The sequence below is a fragment of the Acyrthosiphon pisum genome, chromosome A2 (genome assembly GCF_005508785.2).
Source record: "Acyrthosiphon pisum isolate AL4f chromosome A2, pea_aphid_22Mar2018_4r6ur, whole genome shotgun sequence".
NCBI lineage: Eukaryota > Metazoa > Arthropoda > Insecta > Hemiptera > Aphididae > Acyrthosiphon > Acyrthosiphon pisum.
Window position 1 is genome coordinate 87,854,969 of NC_042495.1, and position 22,487 is coordinate 87,877,455.

Here is a 22,487-nt window from a genome sequence, read left to right on the forward strand (position 1 = left end):
ATTTTTTTTGATTTTTTTTTTTATAAATGTTGATAAAAAAAAATTAGCTGGGACAAAATACTTGAAAATTTAATAGAAGGGTCCACATATGTTGTTCTAACTCCCATTCAAAAATTATAAAAATACATAGGCACAATTTTTTTTTATAAGCATTTAAAGTTCAAATTTTGACTAAATACGTAAAAATTACGGCAATGTTCAAATAATCTTAAACAGAAATTCATAAAAGTTTTTCTTTTTAATTCTAAGATTTGGAAATTTAATACAAGGCTCCTAACATATTTTTACAATAGCAGTTGCAAAATAAAAGGAATATATTGTCACAATTTTTATTCATAAGCATTTAAAGTTCAAATTTTGACAACATATTATGTAAAAATCACGAAAATTCGTAAATTATTTTATGCTAGAAATTCATAAAAAATTTTCCTTTTATATCTAAGATTTCAAAATTTAATACAAGGCTCATAATATATTTTTACAATAGCAATTGATAAATAAAAGAAATATATAGTCACGATTTTTTTTTTCTAAGCATTTAAAGTTCAAATTTTGACTAAATACGTAAAAATTACGGCAATGTTCAAATTATCTTAGACAGAAATTCATAAAAGTTTTTCTTTTTAATTCTAAGATTTGGAAATTTAATACAAGGCTCCTAACATATTTTTACAATAGCAGTTGCAAAATAAAAGGAATACATTGTCACAATTTTTATTTATAAGCATTTAAAGTTCAAATTTATACGAAATATGTCAAAATTGCGAAAATTTGCAAGTAATTTAGTGGTTGAAAAATCGTAAAAATTTTTTCTTTTATAACTAAGTTTTTAAAATTTGGTACAAGGTTCTCCATAAGTTTTTCTTTAAAAATAATATATCCTAGACTGACAAATCATCTCCGTTCAGAATCGTTTTTCGTATACAATGATATAATATCATTGGATTCAAATTTAATTCCATCCATTACAGTAACCCACTTGTAACCTACTGTACAGCAGAGCGACATCCACGACTTACCCGCCTTTTTTTTTTTATCATACAGTTATAAACCCATAAACAAAATATATTAAATTACGTATTATTATGAAGTTCCACTACTATAAAGAACACACATTTTTTTTGCATTAGGTATTATATTTTTTTCCGTAAAGTATATTTATTCTTAGGTTATCGCTGAATGTAGTTTTAATTAAATTTCACTCTGTATATTCGATATAATGACAAAATACACTGTCATTAATAATGTGCCGCTAAACTTAGGGTTGAACTCGTTTAAACTTTTATCATATATTTTTATTTATTTAGAACTTGCGGAAGAAAATGTATGTCTGAATTAGCTTCATACGCAACATAACTTATTCCACTATTTCCGTGTAAAAATTGTAAGTGGCTATACTCTTTTTTTTTTAATATTGCTTATCGCAATTACAATTGTATAACATTTTATTTTCCATTGATGAAATTGGTTTTCTAATTTAAGCATGTATAACATTTTTATGATGTGTGTTACTGTGGGTACATCTTTTTTCAACGCACTCCTATCGAGAAGGTTAGGTAAGATAAAAATATTTACATGCACAGGGTGATTTAAAGTTATTTAATTTATTTTAAGTGTACGCTCATCTTTATTTCAACCGCTCGATTATGGTTGACCATGGGAACAATAATTATTATTAAAATAATATCCATACTCTGAACACACATCCTTCTATAGTATATTTTCGTTATTGAATTATAATATTTAATGAAAATTTCATTTCTCGGGTCATCGTAGAAAGTACATGGTGCTATCGACGGAAAAAGTTTTAATAGACTTTTCGTCCCATGGAAATTGCGAGTGATAACAACTTTTCGGCGTAGCTAATCAATTAATAATGACTATAGTTATTGAAACGTTTTAATGAAGAGTCTCTATCTTTAAACATAATTTATATATATATATAGGTATGTTTATATTTATATCATTAACTTATATGTTAAATTCATTACATTATAATTTTAATAAGTTAGGTATATGTACCGAGCTATAAATTTGAATATTATTTTTCTACAAAACTACATATTAAAAACAAATATTTTAATGACTTAAGATTAGATTTTAAATTATGTTACAATCACAATGGAACTATTTATAATAACACATAATTCCAGTGTAAAATATAGGTATATTGTTATCGTTTTAATTTTTTGGCATTGTTCAATTTTACTACTTTAGCAACAATGAAAATTATTGTTGCAAATACCTTTTTCTGGACCCTCTCTAAAATATTACAAAATAATATTTGCGTTGTGGCGTCGTAACGCTGCAAAAAATAAAAACATGGCTTTTTTTTATTTTCGCGATACCTACTTGAATATAATTTGGCGGTCAGATAACTCCTCGTGGAAAAACCCTGTTCATTCGTTGATGACTGTGCAGTGTATTCAATTTCAGATAAAGTCCAAATTGTAATAAAAAAATAATAATAATAAAGAGGGTTGGGTGTCGTTACACGGGGTAATTACTACGCGAGTATTGTGTGGGTATATTGCGTTTTTAGCAAAGCAGAATTCCATAGGTAAATAATGTAGCAAAGATAAAACCAACCTCCAAAATGAAATAAAAAAAAAAAAAACCAAGGATTTTTGAGGGCAACTGTGATTTCCCACGAGACCATGTGCCGGGGGATTTTTTAATTCATTCATCGTCCTTCTTTTTTTGTTCTAGTCTGAAAGACTGGAACTCTAAAAAAAAAATCACCACACCGACAACGGAAACCGAGGTGGATAACTGTATTGTATTCCAAGTGAGAATTTTCTGGAATATTATATTTTATTGCCAGTGTGCCGTGGCGGTTTTGGGTTTAAATTTAAACTATGAGATAACTATAAAAAGTCGATGAAAATATAATTCATACTAATCATATTATATTGTAATATTATTTTTGTACAATAAATTAATTATTGCTGCGAATGGCATTATATAGGAATCATGTAAAATGTTTTTGTTATTTTTAAGTCTATTTTGAGCAACTCTTATAAACTCATTTAAAACTGGCTCGTCAAAATTACAAGCTGTCATCAAAAGGTCATTTGCACAATGGCGAGCCAAACACATTAGTAAACTATCTATACTGAAGAAACTTATTATTAAAACACTCCAAATCGCGAATAAGGCGAAAAATCCTTCAATTGTTTTTAAATAAATACTTAAGTGTATAATAATTAATAATTTAAAAAAAAACCACAATACAATCTCGATTTATCGTCAGATTCGCAATCTATAAAGTATATACATAACATAATTTGACGATCTGTTAAACTTTTGACTTTATACTCTTATACAACTTTTTTTTCTTAACTGTGTAATGTTATAGGTGACATACATTTTAATATAAACTTATTAAAATCATAAATTATCTACATAATTGATTTGGATACCTTAAAAAATGTCGTTCTATCTGATTTAGTATATTAGATTATCTATTTACCATGAACATATTATATTTAATTGATTGATAGAATATATTGAATTAAGTTAAATTGTATGCGTAATTATTTAACAGAATCTTAACATTTTAAATAAATAAATACAGTCAGTTTTGACATAATTTATGAAATTATTGAAATTTTCATAATAAAAATGTGTCTTAAGTACATATAACAATACACAAGTTATTATTATTTAATGAAATTAACATTTTCTCTCGTGTTGATTTTTATGTTATTTTTGATATTAAAATGCTGGGGACCTATATTAAATTAAAATAAACAAACTTTGTGACTTTGATATTATAATATATTACTATTTAAATTGTAACAGGTAATTGAACAAAATAAAAATATTGAAAATTAAAAATTTGTTGTTATTAATTGTAAGTAGGATAAATACATCAATAAAATAAACAAAAATGTTTTTATTGAACTTCATTAAAGCACAAGCTGTTTTTGTCAAAGATAGTTCTTTTCATCTGATTCACGTTGTTAAAATTTAAGCCAGATATGCTTTCAGAAAATGTCTACACTTTTGGTTCATATATAATAATATTATAAAAAGTATGCATTTTAAACTTATACAAAATAAAGCAATATTATTTCAATAGTTAAAAAAAAAATGTTCAATAATAAATTAAAAAAATACCTACGAACCAATTATAGATTTTTTTCAGGGACAAAACAATAGACAATGAGTCAAAAACAATTAGTTATTATACCATATATAATAATATATAAAAAATAATAAAATATCATATTTTGTTAAACGAATAAGTGGTTAAATATTTCATAAAAAAATATATTTTTTAACTGTAATATTTATTACGATAATCGAATTGTATTACTAATATACATTTATATTAAAATAATATAAGTAATAAACTGATAAAAATAATTTAATAATTATAATAGATAAAACAAATTAACGTTAAACACAATGTTATAATAAATTGTGATAATTAATAATTGAAAATAATACTAAAATTTTGCCTTTGCACTAATACTAATATTAGCTAATTATAAAAAATATTCGATTGATAATTTGTAGTACCTACTTAATACCTACTTAATCAGGCGTGGATTCAAAAGGGCTACAGGTGCTCGGACACCCCCTAAAATTAAGTAATCAGAAATAGAAAGGTGTAACGATTTTTTTTTTGTGCACCCCCTGTTAAAATCTTCTGGATCCACTCTATACTTAATATGTGTTTCTATAAATACTTTGATTTTCATTATTTATTTAAAACCAGAAATTATGTGGTTGATTGTTTAGTATAATTTTATTTTAATTGACAAAATGGTGAAATTATTTTTACGATTGCACGCAGTGGCTCCTCGGTGCGTGGAATACTTTTCCATGATCAATATATAAATTTAATGTTTCCACAATTATTTATTTATTTCGTGTCACCATGTAAATACAGGAATCGGGAGACTAATCACCAATGAACCGTAACTTCTTTTTTGGTCCTGCCAAATGGGGTTTACACGTATTATAATATTTAATAGATTATTTTATTATTTTCGGTTTTAACTCTCTGCCATTCGTATACGTGTTCGCTTTATTACCTTTACACATTCTCCGAGCTCACATTATTCCTATAACATCTGCGCTGAACACAACCACAATATCCGTAACGCTCCAGCTATTATATATTATTATGTGTCTACAATATTATAATGGACGGTATAAAATATTTGTTTCTTCTCTTTATAATATTTCTTAGCGTTCTGAAATGAAAAAAAAAATAACAATTATAATGTATTGTATAAGTCTGAGCGTGACAATAACAATAAATTTAAAATTTTGAGGAAAACACATAATATTATAATATTCATCAAACACAAGTCTTACAAACGTATATGCCGTTTAAAGTTATGTTAAATTCTTACTGTTTCCTGTTTCTATTGATATTATGTATTATTATATCATCAATTATGCTGATACACTGGCGATTCACTTCGTCGCCATTTTACCGCAGTCAAGACAATATACGTTTCCTTTAATTTTCTCCGACTATTTTAATATTCCATTGTTTTTTTTCGTAACAAAGAAATTTCATTATCCAGCCATTCACATATAAATATAATATATTTTTTCCGCCTTTGAATATTTTATGTATATTATTCCACACTCGCATATTTTCTTAATACTCTTTTATATCTACTGCTCAGCCTTTATCACGCCCTAGTTTCATTTCATTCAAACTTATAAAAATTTTAAAAACCATTTCCCTTTACTCATAATTTATTCTTGCCACGTTCACCGTCGAATCGATTGCTCCCATCAATTACATCGTTTGAATTACGCGTTTGCTTTTATTGCGACTCGATGTGTTTTATAATATAATATAGCAGTACAGGTATAAGCGTTTAAAACGCCAGATTTCCTTTATTATAATACCATGTTCCTATATAAATTATTTTCTCGTTTTTCGCATAAGGTTTCTGACGACATCATTTTTCGTGTCTCAAAGGAACAAAAATGAGATATCGATAAAAAAAATGTCTCAAGTTATTTTTATGAATCACGACAAAGAAATTTATACTAGTAATAAAAAAAAAAAATTACCTCTCGTACCTACGGTAGATAATACTATATACATATATGCATACACCTTTGAAACGATAAACGACACTCGTTAATTTCTATTACATCCCCCACGGCTCCATGGCGGCGTCGGTACCAGATGTGTACATACACAGACACCCCCCCCCCCCCGTTTCAAGACGAAGGGTTGTGTTCATTAAAACGGTGAGGAATATTTTGGCGCCTTATCTGCCCTAAGCAGGTCTATCCTTTCTTGTTGACAGAACTGCGACGACAACACCGAAACCAACTCGCACCATCTATAGCCACAGCTACGTATAACTATATGTTCGCGTACAGTAAATACTGAAAATATATCGTCGAGACCTCATAATATAATAACTTGAGAGTACGGGAGATGGGGTGTGACGGTTGGGAGAGAGGTATAACCACGTGGAAAGGATATATAGGGGCGAGGTCTAGTTTGGATGAGGAGCATCATCGTTGGCGACGGGACGCGTAGGGTTTTAGGGGTCGTGGAACAGGTGGTTTTACCCGTTCAAACATCACAAGTGCGGTACATACGCACAACTTTGACACTCGACTATCGCGTCTTATAGTCGTCTTCAGAAACAGTGTTTTTTGTGCCCGCAGCACCCACCCCCTAATATACCTGCAAAACGTAATACATAGTATAATTGTCGTGCCACTCGACCGCCGCCGTCGCCGCCTTACAGATAATTAACGCAAACACGCTTACGCAGAGAGTTTCGTCAAATATCTCGTAGCGCTTATAACAACAACACTAATAATAATGATGATAATAATAATAATAATAATAATAATAATAATAATAATAATAATAATACGACCCGAGTTGTCGCTCTCGATCGTCTTAAAATGTTCGTTTTGGTTTTGCATACTGCTACAATGCAACACGAGCAAACTCCAGGAACTCCACCTTTGGTGCGTGTAACCTAAATAGTGAAGATGTGAGGAGCAGAATATGTCTTAAATACGGGGGTATGATAAATGTATTACGCTGCGACCACTTTTCAATTTCAGACCCGAAGCGTGGCGGTACAACGTGCAATTTTTTCATGGTTTTTTTCATGGCCGTGGCCTGCATCGTACGCACTCTCGGGGGCAGATCACGTACGCGATTCGCACACTATATACGTTGTGGTGAGACGTGCCGGGTGGCTCGTGGAAACCCCGGAATTCGCTAGACGATAAATATTTTTTTTTAATGGAAAACCCAGAAGCTTTGGCTCCGATATTGTCACCGTGTCCGATCCTTATATTATAGAAAAAAGAAAACCCCAAAAATGGGACGGGCGTGGTAGCCTCGTGGTAATGATAATATGGTTATAATACTACACATTTTGTTACAAAGCGATGACTTTGAGCTGGGATCGGGAAAACCTGAGAGAGCAAAAATACAATACGATTATGCTAATACGTATTAATACTAATATAATAAGTTATAGCACACGTCAGCTATATGAACAATTCACATAGCTTATATTATGAAACAAAAATTGCACCGTTATTACACTGCTGTAACGTTGTTCCAAATAACAAATTAAAACAGAAACGATTCCATTATATTTACATATAGACATATGTATTCATATATAGATTATAGAGGATATTATATAATACTAAAATGTGTACGTAATTCTCCTTTTTTTTTTTACTGAGCTTAAGCCCGGCAACTTAGGCCATTAGCTATTTTTGTTTTTTTTGTTTGTAGGTTTTTTGTTGGTAGGGGGAGGAACACATGTGTGTTTATTGTGGCAGAATTTTTGATTTGGGCACCCGTAGGTATCTGCCATGCCCGGGTGCTGGATGGCGGCACTTGTTCTCCGGACACCGTGACTTGCCCGAAGAAAAGTGCCGCCCGGTGGCCGAGGATCGAACCAGCGACGGCAGCGTCCGCTTGGCCACCTCGTCCCCCAATTCTCCTTCTTAAGAATAATATTATGTTCAGTTATTCCAAGCACTTCGTAGTTTTTATATTAAATTAATGTACTGGGTATCTATTTAAAATCTATGCAAGTCGATATAATGTTTTGTTATTTTTGTAAAAATACTGATTTCTCTTATAAAAAAACATAAAACATTTATTTTCAGTGCATACAACATCTATTGCGACAGTGTTATTTTCCGTATATGGTAGTCGCGGACATGCGATATTTTTCTCTCGTATTAATAATATAGTATACATAATATTATATAAGACGCATGTACGTTAAAATTTGTAATACTAATTAACGAAATAATTATATGGATATTTCATCAAATTTACGCGCGTATTATTACAATTTAGTGTATTCGGAGTACCTAATCCCAGATGCACTATCTTTTCACACTGCTTAATTTACTGCGATTACGGTTATTCTCTCGAGTGTAGAGAGCTATTGTTTAAAATGTGTCATTCCCCCCCCCCCTCACATCATGTTTATAATAACGTAGTTTAGCTCCTATATTATCATACAGGATTCAAATTTGTCTCTTACACGATTAACATTGTATGTATATTATTATATTATAACAATAATATAATGCACGCATATAAATAATAATATATTGTTTATGTAAACTGATTGTATTTTGTTTTTTTTTTGTTTCAGGGAATATTATTACAACAGGTAGGATATATACTTTTACATTATATTTAAAAAAAAAAACTAAATTATAACTTCAGTGTGTATTGTCGTTTAAAAGAAATCGATTACCCCGTTGTGTCGACTTCCCACAGCGAAGCTACGGTTCGGAAGATGAGATAAAATTGAAGTTTAAATAAAAATAAAAAAAGAAAGTGAGAGACCGAATATAAGTTTCAGTGAATTTAAATAGTAACTCTGTTACTGGGGTCGTTTTTTCGAAAACCCGTTTAAAATACTCCGGAGGCAACTTTTTATCACGGCGAAAATAATAACTCCACGCACTCCTCTCGTACAACCAACTTTTTTCCTCTCATATTGCTTTTGTCGCCCGAAGAAAATCAACTTTTGACGAGACTCGTTTGCCATTCAGGAGAATGAAAAGATTTTCGCCTCATATAATGAAGATCGTAAATTGAAATCTAAAATTGTAAGTAATAAAAAATAATTTCATTGTAATGACATTGAAGGTGGACACCGGGAATAATGATAATAATAATAACAACATTTTGCGAGAATTTTCGTTCGTAATATTATGTATGCATAAGAAAATCATTCCATTCTCGTCTTCGGATTTTTCAGAGAAGTGTTACACTTTCTGAACGAACATCGGTATTTTTATTATGGTTAATCAATTTCGTAGCATAATGTAACTCATAAAAATCAAATGAATAGCGAACTGTTTGGCATCCTGGAAAAATCGCAATGTCATTCTCGAGTATATTGTTCGTCTCTTCATCATTCACCAGTTCACCTGCTACACGTAATATTAGTATTACAGCAGTAATACCGTTATGAAACTAGTGTAATGATATAAACGTCAGTTTCGATGATAAAGCATACTTCTGAGGGTTTGTTTATCGACGACGAAACGCCAAGGGCAAAAAAGAGAGAAAAATAATAATAATAAATACTTTAGGTAATGTTGAGATGAAAAATTGGCAATAAGTCGTTTGATTGCTGTCACACAAGTGCAGTATGTGTACATATCACCACAACCCGTACCGTGATGTTTAATAATGTATATTATTATGTACGTGTATATATTATATATGTATGTGAGTGTATATGTGTCGAGATGGGGTCGGTACGGCTGTCAGCATAAAAGTCGACCAAGAAAAAGTTTTGAATATTTATGAGTTTCTCTCTTTCGTTCGATGATGGATGACGACGAGGGTATGCGCGTCTGCGACATTATTCTAACCGCGAGAGGTAATATTATTATTATTATACGCTAAGGTTACGATGAAAGATTCAGGGTGTGTGGAGAGTCGTATTAATAGATATTCGTCTGAAATTAGACTAGGAATTCGATTTCGCGGTGTGTTGGGCGTGAATAAAGCGACGACAGTCCGGCACGCTGCGTATGATGTTTTTAATTCGTTTTAGACGTTCCTCCTGCCTAATATCGTAATATTTCGAAAATGTTTTCAATTCGAAACTTTCTAGTTCCTGAACCAGTGACGGGTAAACGGCATGTGGGAACAGGTATATACCACGCGGTAATATGCTGCAGCGCAACCGGTGTGGTCGAGGGATGCAGGGGGAAAGGGAATGCGATCTAAGAACAATGCGGTCGTTAAGGTGTGCCATGAACGCGGAAGTCTGTAAATATGCAAAAAGGTGAACGAAACACTGTACACGTTGAATTTTCATCAGCATTTCTCGCGTGCAAAACCATTGCGGCGGTGGTGGCGAGAACGCAAAGAGTGAATTATACGGGGCACGAGAACACAGCTATTCCGAAGTGCAACAGAAGAAATAAAATATAAATAAATAAATAATAGAAATCTATTATTCAAAACAGACATCCCGAAAACGCTCTTTTCCGTTTGGAGTGCTGACGAGACATTATATTTTAAACTTAATTGAATTCAAGACGTTCGCCTTTGTACCACCACGACCCTAATGGATCGAAGCCGATACGCTTCGAGAGATGAGGGCGGTTTCGGGAAAAGGTGTCGTTTTTCAATTTTTATTCTTTTTTTTCTTTCGGTCCGTCTACGCACACAACTGCTCTGCGGTAGTTGAGCTGTCAAACGTTAAGTGATGTACGTCTATAAAAATTGGTTTACTTCTCAAAATCGTGATTATACAGAAAATATATTATTATATGGGTACACACCTATCAGTATTAAGATGCGTACAGTATATACCGAAATTCCGAAGAATGCTGACTAGTGATGTTGTTATTATATTTTAAAACGAGTTCGAAAGGCAGGCGTATTTGTATTTTTTTAAAATAACTGTTTCTAGTTTTGGGTAATTTGTATTAAGTATACGGTAGGTATATAACTATAACTGCACGATTTAACTAACACTGCAATTTTTTAACGTGCGAGTAGAATAGATTATGCAATACAGACTATATATAATGTGAGTGTCTTTAAACATTTTTTAAGAAAAATTTACTACATGGTAGTGAAAGCAATTTTGAAGGTTATTAATTTTTGGGATTTGAGGTTGAGATTTGTTGCTTAGTTTAATAAGTGTCTATTATCTTGTACCAGCTTAATAATAACAAAAATAATAATTTCAAATTTATTAAGATCTAATTTAAAAAAATAAATTACCGAATCAGTTACAATAGGTAGGTATAGTGTAACAATATGAAATGTGAAATAATTAAACAAAATATAATTCTATGTAGTTAGAGTGTTTGACATAAAAATAAACATTATTTTACTAATCGATGTTTATAATTTATTACAACTATTTTAAGCTTTACCTAAGTTTAATATTATCTAATCACTTGAACACAACCAAATTAAAATAAATTGAAAAAAGTTACACTAGTCTACGCATACAATTTATGTTCAAAAAGAATTGATCATTAGTATTTTATAATAATAAAAAATCGAGTGTACACAGATTTGTGGACAGGGAATTTGAAGTGTTTGAATTTTGGCAATTTTTTTCTTATTGGCATTTACCTTGGAGCAAGATTGGTTAGTGCATTTTAAAACCCAAAAATGTTTTTTCTGTGCTAAATATATAACAGTCATCCTATAACCATTAATTAGTCTAGACATTTCTTTAAACGAAGTTTCGTGTCTTACTCGGTGTGAATACATTTTTGCAGTAGATGCCTCCGTAACTAATTGGTAATTTCGTTTAACCGTCTTAAAATATTTAAAGCATTAAACGTAAAATCACGAAGGCAACTAAATGTGTTTTTTAAATTTACAATTTAAAGATTTTCAATATTATTTATATCATAAGCATATCATATAAGTCCTAACTAATTAATGTTATACAAAAACGAAACCAATATAGCATATAATTGCAGGTTTATAATAAACATTGTGGTAATATTATTAAATTAAAATTCTTATTATATTGTAAAGTTATTCAATTGTTATTCAACAAAAGTGCCTATTAATAGATTTATTAAAATATTTTATAATTTTAAACAATAGTGAAAAAAATTATAGATATTAAGTGATGATTAGTTTACCGGATTTACAATATAATAATGCCAATATTGTAATTAAAATAATATACGACACTTTGAGTTGAATTAATATTATGTAGTGTCTTTGTAACTTTTGAAGGGTGTTTGTGGAAATCCGTAACGTCGTAACACACGTCAATAAGAAACAAGTTAAATGTCAGCTAATATACAATACCCGAACATCATAAAATAATATAAATTTTAACATTTGATGTAGGTAGGTAATGAAGGTATTTATAACACTGTTAATATTTTATGAAATACCTAAATGTTCGTTATTAACTATTCCTACGTTAATTTTGTTATCAAAAGAAGTTTTTTTTTTAAATTTTTGAATCATAGTTATAGTTAGGTACTATATGTATATATAATATATATAATATATATTTACATTCACATGTCAAATTTCACGTCAACTTTGCGTGTGTGCAGTGTTTTGAGTGTAGTTTGCGCCCGATCAGCGGCGGTGGTGGCGGCGTCGACGGCAAAACTTGTGCGATAAAAGTTTAACTCGGAAACAAGCGAGGGATGTGGTGGATTCGACGACAATGGTATAGCGGTCGCGACTACATTATGGCAAAATTTCACCCCCTCAACATCCCTTACCCAGTCGCCGCCCCGGCTAGCTATTATGTTACATTAGTTACGGACTGTCGAGCCAGATAAACGACGTTCGTTAGCGTACCCACCATACCCATTGCAGCCTCACGCCCACAGACACTCGACGTGGGGTATGTACACACGAGTATATGTTACTATAGGTATAGGTATTCGTAGTGCTGTACTGCTATGCAGGGGTGTGTGTGTGTGTGTGTGTGCGTGTGTGTGATAGAGAGAGAGAGACGTGAATGTGTGTGCGCATGTCTTCTTCCGCCGGCCCCGGAGCTGCAGAAGCCGCGGACCGTTTCAAATTCGTCAGTAAATTTACTCTCTAAAACTCGCGTAACTTTCGTAATTATTAACGACTATACACACTGCACCAGTATGCGTGTTCAAGACGATAATAGGATTTGTTCGAAACCCTGTGTGGATCGAGGAGCGACCGCGTATATATTCTTCAACGAGCGTAAAGTGCGGAAAAATAAATTTAAAAACGAGTGATCATAATAATTATATTAAATACACAGTACATGATACATACACGCGTACGGTATACACGATACTAATAAGTGGATTTTGTGCTTGGATATTTATATAAAATGGCCAACCTGCGAGTTTACCTGATTTTGTCCGTCTCTTATATACATTTATTTATTGTGGTCCGTCCTGTAACATAAAAAAGCGGATTTTGTTTAAAATAAAATTTTTATTTCTACGGTGACGTATAGATAATATAATGTTTAAAAATAATGAAAAATTTCAACCCCATGTTTTCCATTCCGTATTGAGTAAATGTCATTATTTAAAATATAATATCGAATTATTGAATCGGTATAGGCATATATAATTATTAGCTCACAATTTTGTTATTGTTACTTTTTCTAAATTAAACAGTGAAAACAAAATATTATATAATATATAGACTGATAAAATTACTAGAGTGTCTTGCGCAACTTACGTAATACGAATTTAACGATTAGCTATTATATATACATACATGGTTCTTACAGTAAACATTCATTAACCGGAAAAGTATTTTAAAGTTTTTAAAAACATTTTTTTTTTACATAGTTTGAAGGCATTACAAATAAACTATATTTTTACATAGGTATTAAAACTCTCAGAGAAATATTATGCTTTAAAATATTAAATTAAAAATTAATGCTGTCCATCAAAAAACTACAAATCTAGAAAAACCATAACTTTTAAAAATGTCAATATGTTTTGAAAGATGTTGTTTTATAATGTGATATAAACTAGATACAAAAAATAATTTTCGAAATTGTATAATACTATAGTATTAGTATATCCTGTTAAAATTATCAATATGTACATGTATATGACGTGTATGTTCATGTGTGTTCAAAACAGACAAGATCGTGCCTAAAATATACGGACATATAACACATAACGTTCGTCCATCGGAGTATTTAAGTATTCGCGTTCAACACACGAAACGCATGCATCGTACATGATGTATTATATTATAATATTGTTTTGGTCTTTTGGAAGTGGAAAAAAACATGCACGATAAAACGTATTATATTAGAGTGATAGCTCTTCAATTTAATTTCCAGAAAATATATTATATTATATATTACATGCCTTATATAATATATATTATATTATATTTTACACGCATGTGAACGACGCTCAACGATATATGAATGGAATTTCCGGAGGAATTTCGTTGTAGCCAAACCGGCGCGGGGGGTGGTAATGAACCGTACAAGAATTTATTGAAAATTTCGGATAGTTATATGTATATGTGTACGATCTCATAAAAGGGGTCGGCCGTAATGCGAATGTATTATTATTATTATACGTACTCTACACACATTTTATGCGTCTACGCCAAACGACGAGTATCGTGGCGAAAGAGTGTGACATTTTTAAAATATTACACGAACATGCTTATGCGATTATTGCGGGGTCGTCAAACCGTGTACATCTACGCAATTTATCGCGTTTACATTGAAATCATGACGCTGAGACCTCGCGGAGACACGAGTTGTGCATTACAACGGCACACGCGTTCATATATATATCCTTAATATTATTGTTGTACTTATTATTTTTGTTTGGACGTATGCATATTATAATCGCAGCTAGAGTAGAGAGCTTGGAAAGCCCCCCTCAATGACCAAATATTTATAGGATAATAAGTCGTGAAAAACGTTTTTTTTCAATGAGACGTAAAATTAGCTAAGAACAAATAATATCTAAGACTGTTTCGCAAATGCTTTTATATTTCTTGTAGCATTTATAAGGACAGTGTAGTCCTGCGGCTATATCGACTTCTTTTTTCAAACGATACCCAACCTATTTTGCCGTCAATTATTAGGCTTACTTTATTTTTTATTTTTTTTTTTTGTGAAACCCTTCGATAACATAATATTATGTTCCTACATTATACATTTGCCATACATTGTAATTTTCATGACGGGTCGCGGACCTACCTTTCAATGGAAACCGTCATCAAACGGTTAGCGGACGCGACTTAATTGCAAAACAGTGTTTATGATGCGGTCGCGTATTGGCTTTATACAACATATTACGGTATATGTGTATAATATTAATACGCGTTGATATATCATCATGATAATATAATCGCGTTGTGCTTTTGCCAATAAAAATCATTCGAAAATCCGTCGACGGCGCGCACTTAACGTGTCGCATCAAAACGCTGGCTGTGGCAGCCCCCGAGTTAGGACGTGTTATTATATTATGATGTCGGGATGCAGGTGTATATGAAATAATATATATATTTCATCAAATGCAAATTCGCGCGTCACGTCGACGACGAGACGGGATTACGGTTTAGTGTTTGTCCGCTCCATCCACCCTCTCGATAAGGGTGGATTGTCGCCGGTCGAGTGCGTGTGCTTATAATGCCGTCGCGGCGTTTGACGCGTCACGACAAGCGAGGCGTATCTAATTTTGTAAAAAAAAAAATCAAAATTCAAAAACCGGCAAGAAAATTGCGGATCTCCAGTGTATAATATAATATTATAGACTCACTCAATCGACAGACGTATAAAATATAAAACGGGAAATTAAATCAATACGGCGCGCGCGTTATAAACGCGTTCTGAGCGGTGGGGAGGAGAATTGTTTTTAATGGGCCTAAGAGTTATGATCCGGAAAACAGCAAGGCAGACGTGATATTCGAGTGCAATTTCGAAAACCCGATGAATTACAACCCATTGTGCGTTCGCGGGCCCCGCAATAATTGGCCCGTCGGCGAAGGGGTAATCGATTTGGTACTGAAAATTACTGGAAAAAAAGAGAACAAAATACATCGTTCCGACGAAAATTGTTTGCTATTAAAAATAGCTAAATTTAGGTATTCGTCTTATATTGAATGCGTGTGCTTTACAAATGCCGAAAAATTATAATTTTTTGATACAAGTAGAAATTATAATATAATCACCACACGCCCACTAATCATGTACGTGTTGGCGGTTTTCCATGCGTTTCTATACACGTTTTATAGCTATTACGCCGCTTCGTCATCGACGATATCGCCGCAAACAGCTGGGACGGGCAACAATTGTAACGGCGGTGGATCAAAGGCTTCGAAACGTCAAAAGGTCAGCCATCAGTTCTCGGCGAAGGGTGGTCGTAACCAGAACGGAGGGTGTGGTGGTGGTCAACCGACGCCCGGACAAGGTCTACAGCAACAGCCGCATCACGCCATCGTGCCGGACCAACTCAAACTCTACAGTGAGTTGATTCGTAAAATTGATTGTATAATGACTTATCGTATATGCGTACTTACTTGGTATGTCGAGAAGGTCACAAAATCTCCCACGAGGCCGGAGTGTAACGATTTTATTTTATCAATTACCCCTCCCACCATAATCCGAATCATCAATAACTGAGTTATTTATGTTCATCAGATAATATTAAATATAGGAAAAATGTAAAAAAGACTAGACATATAAAGTTCTTGACTAAATTTATTTGTTTTGTATTGTATGCCTAAAAATCTATAAATATATGTATCAATATTTATCGGAAACATAATTAATGTATATGAGATAATTTTTTTGTTTAATTAAGGCTTTTATAACTAAGGTCATTAGCCTGTTACTGTTGGGGAGGGTACGGTTGGTTAGGATTAGATAATTATGTGGATGATTAACTATTAATGTATACTAAATTGTAATGTTTTAAACAATAATTTAATATTGTAAAAATAATATAAAATACCCCAGAATAAAATTAATAATAATTTAAAATTCAAAAACAAGTGAAACAAAAAATAAACAATTAAAAAATATTAAGAAATAATAAAAAAAATATTTTAAGCAAACACGTGCGTACGCATTTAATCGTTGCAGCATTTCATCCGCATTATTAGGTTTTTGATAAATTTTTTTTCTTGGCGAAAGGCATAGTGTTTAGTGCGAGACCAATACGAATTTACATAGGTATATTATTAGCTTAAAACGGTCTAGCGAAATCACGTCGTCAGATCAAACTGGCGAAACGAACGTGACAAGTGATTGAACTATAAATAGCTCAATAGCTGTACAACTAACTTACTGATTTTACGCAGGCAATCCCGACATACTTATATGTGGCAACTGTCGCGAGATGTTCACCGAACTGCAAGGTCTATTGGATCACAAGAAGGAATACTGCAAACTCAGGTTCACGTGCAAGTGTAACAACTCAGTCAAGCCCAATTTCAACAACAATAACAGTAAATGTTTTATGATAATAATATTAATATATTTTGTTGTCTGGCACTGTCAAAGTACAAATAATAGCTTTAACAGTGCAGTGTCATCCAGTTATAACCCTCTCCTCGTGACACCACAACTTAATTTTCGTTACGAACTTATTCCTAGTTATATGCAAAATATTATAACAAAATAATATACATTATCGGTTTCAGTGTATTAACGCGGTTTACAAGTATAGGTTTACGTATTTTTAATTACAAACGACGACAGTCAGCTGGCTACAGGGTTGTGACTCCGCCATGATAATCACCCGACACCCGCCCTAAATAGAAGTCAGCTATACTCAGACCTGACCTAAATACGTAATATAGGTTCTACACTAGCAGTAAAAACGATAAAATATACGGCCATATAAAAATCACTATCACCTCTATTCGCGACAACTTACTATAGTGTCAAAAATTGACTCAAAATCAACTAAACTAACCTTTTGTCGCAATTAAAAAGAATAAAAAACATAACATTTTCAAAGGTCATCGTAGTCAAGTCAAACCTTGTAATCGTTGTACGAAATTAATTAAAAATTATTCAAATAAGATATATATGTTGACAACTTGTAGACGTACGCGTAGCCTTTAAGTATTAATATATTAAACATTTATTATAATCGTGTTTAAAGAAAAAATAGACGCGTACAATAATATTTAAAATTACTAGGTATTTGAGAAAATCAATAGTGTCATTACGTTGAAAACGGTAATAAACATTATACGAGTATAATAATATTATTATTATTATTATTATATAATTTTGACTTAAAAGAAAACCAATTAAATCATCCGAACAATGCGAGTGACATTGCACCACGCGCTGTATATAATATAATAGGAACCTGACCAAATTTATTTCTTTCCACTCGATTGGTAAACCGACAGACCGATAACATACTCAATTATTAATTAACTAATGGTGTGTGCGTACCGCAGGTTATAGTAACGATAATAATGGGATTAAATGAGTTATTCTTACAACACTACTCTAATTAAGAAAAAATTAACTTGATACAAGAATTTGTTACGTTCGTATAAATTCAGTTCAATGAAATATAAAATGTAAATTTCAAAATTCTCATAAACGCTTGAGAAATTAGAGTGAAAGTGTGGTCATAAGAAATTATTGACGAACCGTGTGACCAAAATTATAGCGCACACTAAAATAATATAGGGACAATATTTAATGTCATAATATCTTTTTTTTTTAAATCTTTATTTACCTACAATTTTACCTATTGTTATCATGATATTTTTTATTATTACCTAACCAATTACCAACAAATAATACTTATAAAATAAGTTGACATATTTTATTAAATAATACCTACACATAAATATGCAAAGGGGAGAAATGTAATGCAAAAGACAACAATTAGGTTATAAGTTGTATTTGTATAAGTAACAATGATATTATATTGTTGAACTCAAAAAATGTTAAGTTAATATTGAGAAAATACAAAAACTAACTCAACTACAGATAAGTTAATTTTGGTTTTTTTGTGGAGAGCGGGGTCACGAGTATAGTGACTAGAAAAATTTAAGTTGTTATAGGCTATAGTGGATTCATTAACTATAGTAACTAGTTAACTGAATAAGAAAAAAAATGTAATTAATTAACTTTTAACTTGTTAATACTCCTCTCCACCTTCCAAAATATAATTTAGTAAATTTATATTTACTTGATTCGATTTTCAAAATAATTTATTGTGTTTGTGTATCATTTTGGGCAATATATTTGATAAGATGAAGCTTAAATATATGTAATATTATGTATTGAACGACAAAAGAAATTATTTCCGTCCCGTGCTCATATTATTTCTGATATAACCATGATTTTCAAAGACCTTGATATGTTTTATAATATTATATAAGAAGTAAGAACTTACATAATATCTTGTTTTTAAATTCATACACTAAAAATAATATACCTATCGATTATTTTTTTCGTGGTTGCGTTAGAATATTTACATTCACCCCGCTTCAATAACAACATAATATTAGTTATAATACCTATTATGATTTGTATTATATTATAATATTTTACTATACTTGTTGTACGTATAGCCACGTAGATATACCGAATTTCACGTGTTTCCTGTACTAATATTTGTTTCTCTCGTCCTGCAGAATGGCCCGGAAACTTGAACGATGGATGCTTGTCTCTGGTGTGCGTCCAGTGCAAAGAATCGTTTGACAGCGCTTGGGATCTCATGGTGCACGCGCAATCGGCTCACATGATGAACGTCTACCAGTTGACCACCAGGGACCAGGTAACGGCATCGCCAGTGGGTACAGAATCGGAAAACGGATCAACGGTAAGTCGACTTAACGATATGATAGTATAATAATATCAAACTTGCAGTACTCACACCATGATATTTTACACCAACAATATTATATACAAATGACAACCTTTGTTATTGGAATTTTCTGGTCATTCGCCGTGCAGTACGTTAAATTCCGATGGTTTTTTAAATGTGACTTTGATATGTAAACTGCATTTTTAAATGCTCATCTAACTTGAATTATTTTGCACTAAAATAATAGAGTTTAAATTTCATATATATTTTGTGTATAATACGACATCTTGCAAAAATCAATTACCCGGTAGATATTATAGTAATAATATTTTAACCATGTGAACATAGCTAATAATTTTATCGGGGGCTTAAGATTGTCATAACCGATACACGGTTAAAGTTTATACTTTATATTAACTATATCTTAATATTATACGTTATCGACTATAGTTCTTTTTAACGGTTTACGATGATTGTTAAAACCCTATTTGATTTATTACACCAACGAAAAGTTTACTATTTGATACAATAAAACACAATTAGTGTTAATTTTTAATCCAATCCAACCCATGTTTATTGGAACTCTGAAATTATTAAAAGCGTACTTAATTTGTATAATTATTTTACCGCGTAGTTAACCTTAATCATAAATTGATTTAACCCATTTAAAAAAAAATATTAATATTAATATACAGTTTAAAATTTAAATCCCATCACTTGTGTTGTAGTTGTGTGTAATCAACAAAAAACAATATTTTATAATTTAAATTAAATGCATTTTAAAATATTAAAGAAAGAATGTGAACCTAATAATAATGTATTTCATCATATGCAACAGTCAAATTTAATGTTTATTTGGAGTAGTTTTATTTCCACATTACTAATTGAATTTTATCCGTCATTTTAATTTCATATTCACACATTGTAGTATTGTACTATACTATATATACGAATAACACTTAAAATTTGCGACTGATTTCAGTGTGAAACATGAACGATTTGACATAGTTAATTCAAATAAACGAATGGCTTCTTTATGTTCACTAAAATATGCAGTGTAGTGTGTATGGCATTATCTTATTTTCTCATTTTAAAAGTTCAGCCGTTTCTAAAACTTCGTTGACTCTGCATACAATGCGAACGATAGTTATTTTAAGTTTTTCCCCTAGCGTTTAAATATAATTATAATCGTTTGGCCATCGGTTCTATACAAATCGCGAACTCATCAAACAGTAAAAATAATATAGGTATTTAAATACATAATATGACACGTGTTGATTTAATCCATGCGTAAATATGAATGAATCTGAGTTTACAATAAATCGACTATAATACGAATAATAATAATCTCATTCTATTGCCGTTTTTTCGTTCGACCGCTGCAGATAATATTTACCTATATTTACCTTATATATAGATATCGAAGCATTTCCAAAGAGCAATGTTGTACAATTGTATAAAGATAACTAAACAGTGATAAATCATTGACATTTAATGTTGATAAAAAAAAATAGATAATTCAACACTTGCATTTATAAAATAGAATTTTTGCTAAAATATAAAAATAGATACATATAATACATATATTATGTACCTATAAGTTTAAATGTTGATATTCGTAATAAATACGTGTGTTTTAACTATACAGTTTTCCATCGGTGTTTGCAGAGAATGAACAGTGTAGTACTACAAAATATGGGCTAAATAGTTATGAAAAATTGACACATATCCCCACAAAAACAAAATTGAAAATCTTGTCACAAAAAATTATCTTGATAATTATTATCTCAGCAAACACTGTGTTTAAATAGACGAACAAGAATATATAGTTAATAATTTTATTATCTAGACAAGGTAAAAAAGATAAATATTTTTATTCAAACACAATAATTGTCTGGATACAATTATCCAGACGATCCACTGCAACACTGCGGCAAGGAGTTGGAATACCATGATATTATGTCGATCCGGCTGTGCACGAGAGTCAGCTAATTTAACAAATGCGTTTCTGATGCGAGTGAAACATAGGCAGGTACTGAGGTACGCATAAGCCTGGTGGGTGGGAGGATGGGTTGGTGGGTATACACGCGTCAATTAAGCCGCGATCCCCGGGGGCATGTCCGGCAAGTTGATCTTTTATTTTATTCTTTTTGAGATTTTGCCAACGCGGCTTGCACGAACAAATTCTGCCGTATACGTCGTACTATAGTCAGTCGGTATAGGTAGGTATATTTTTTCGTTTTTTTTTTGTTTACACGAACGCGTGTATATCCAAAAGGTCAGGCCAAACAGCAATATCATTATCTCGAAGCACGTTCCGTTCGGCCCGTTTTAATCCATTCGATTATATTATACTATGCGTTTATTAAATAGGTAGGTAATTCTTCTTTCTCTATCGTTTTAATAATCAATCTTCGTGAAAACAGAAATGGAATTAATTTTAATGTTTTTTTTTTTTTTTATTGGAACAAATAAAAAAATACAATTACAATATTATATACATTAGGTATATAATCTGTAATAAAAATGTATACAATAGGTAATATGGTGGGGTGGGAGGAGAGGATTCAATAACTACTTCATAGTTCTAGGATGTTTTTTTTTCAATATATAGGATGTCCCTCGGCTAATTTCGCTTAAGATGGCAAGGTTGGGAATCAGAAAGTATAGGGGAGGAGAGGTTTGAAATTAGTGAATTTGAATGGTTGAAT

At 31.5% G+C, this 22,487-nt stretch overlaps 1 protein-coding gene across 1 annotated transcript in view; it reads left to right on the top strand.

Moving 5' to 3' along the window:
* Positions 1–22,487, top strand: part of LOC100168141 (heterogeneous nuclear ribonucleoprotein C-like 3) — a 62,152-nt gene that overhangs the window by 28,189 nt on the left and 11,476 nt on the right. Inside the window, exons 3-6 of the mRNA XM_008185042.3 lie at positions 8,643–8,660; positions 16,226–16,455; positions 17,294–17,440; positions 19,604–19,791. Of these exons, the coding sequence (XP_008183264.1) occupies positions 8,643–8,660; positions 16,226–16,455; positions 17,294–17,440; positions 19,604–19,791 (583 nt within the window). The remainder of the gene's footprint in view (positions 1–8,642; positions 8,661–16,225; positions 16,456–17,293; positions 17,441–19,603; positions 19,792–22,487) is intronic.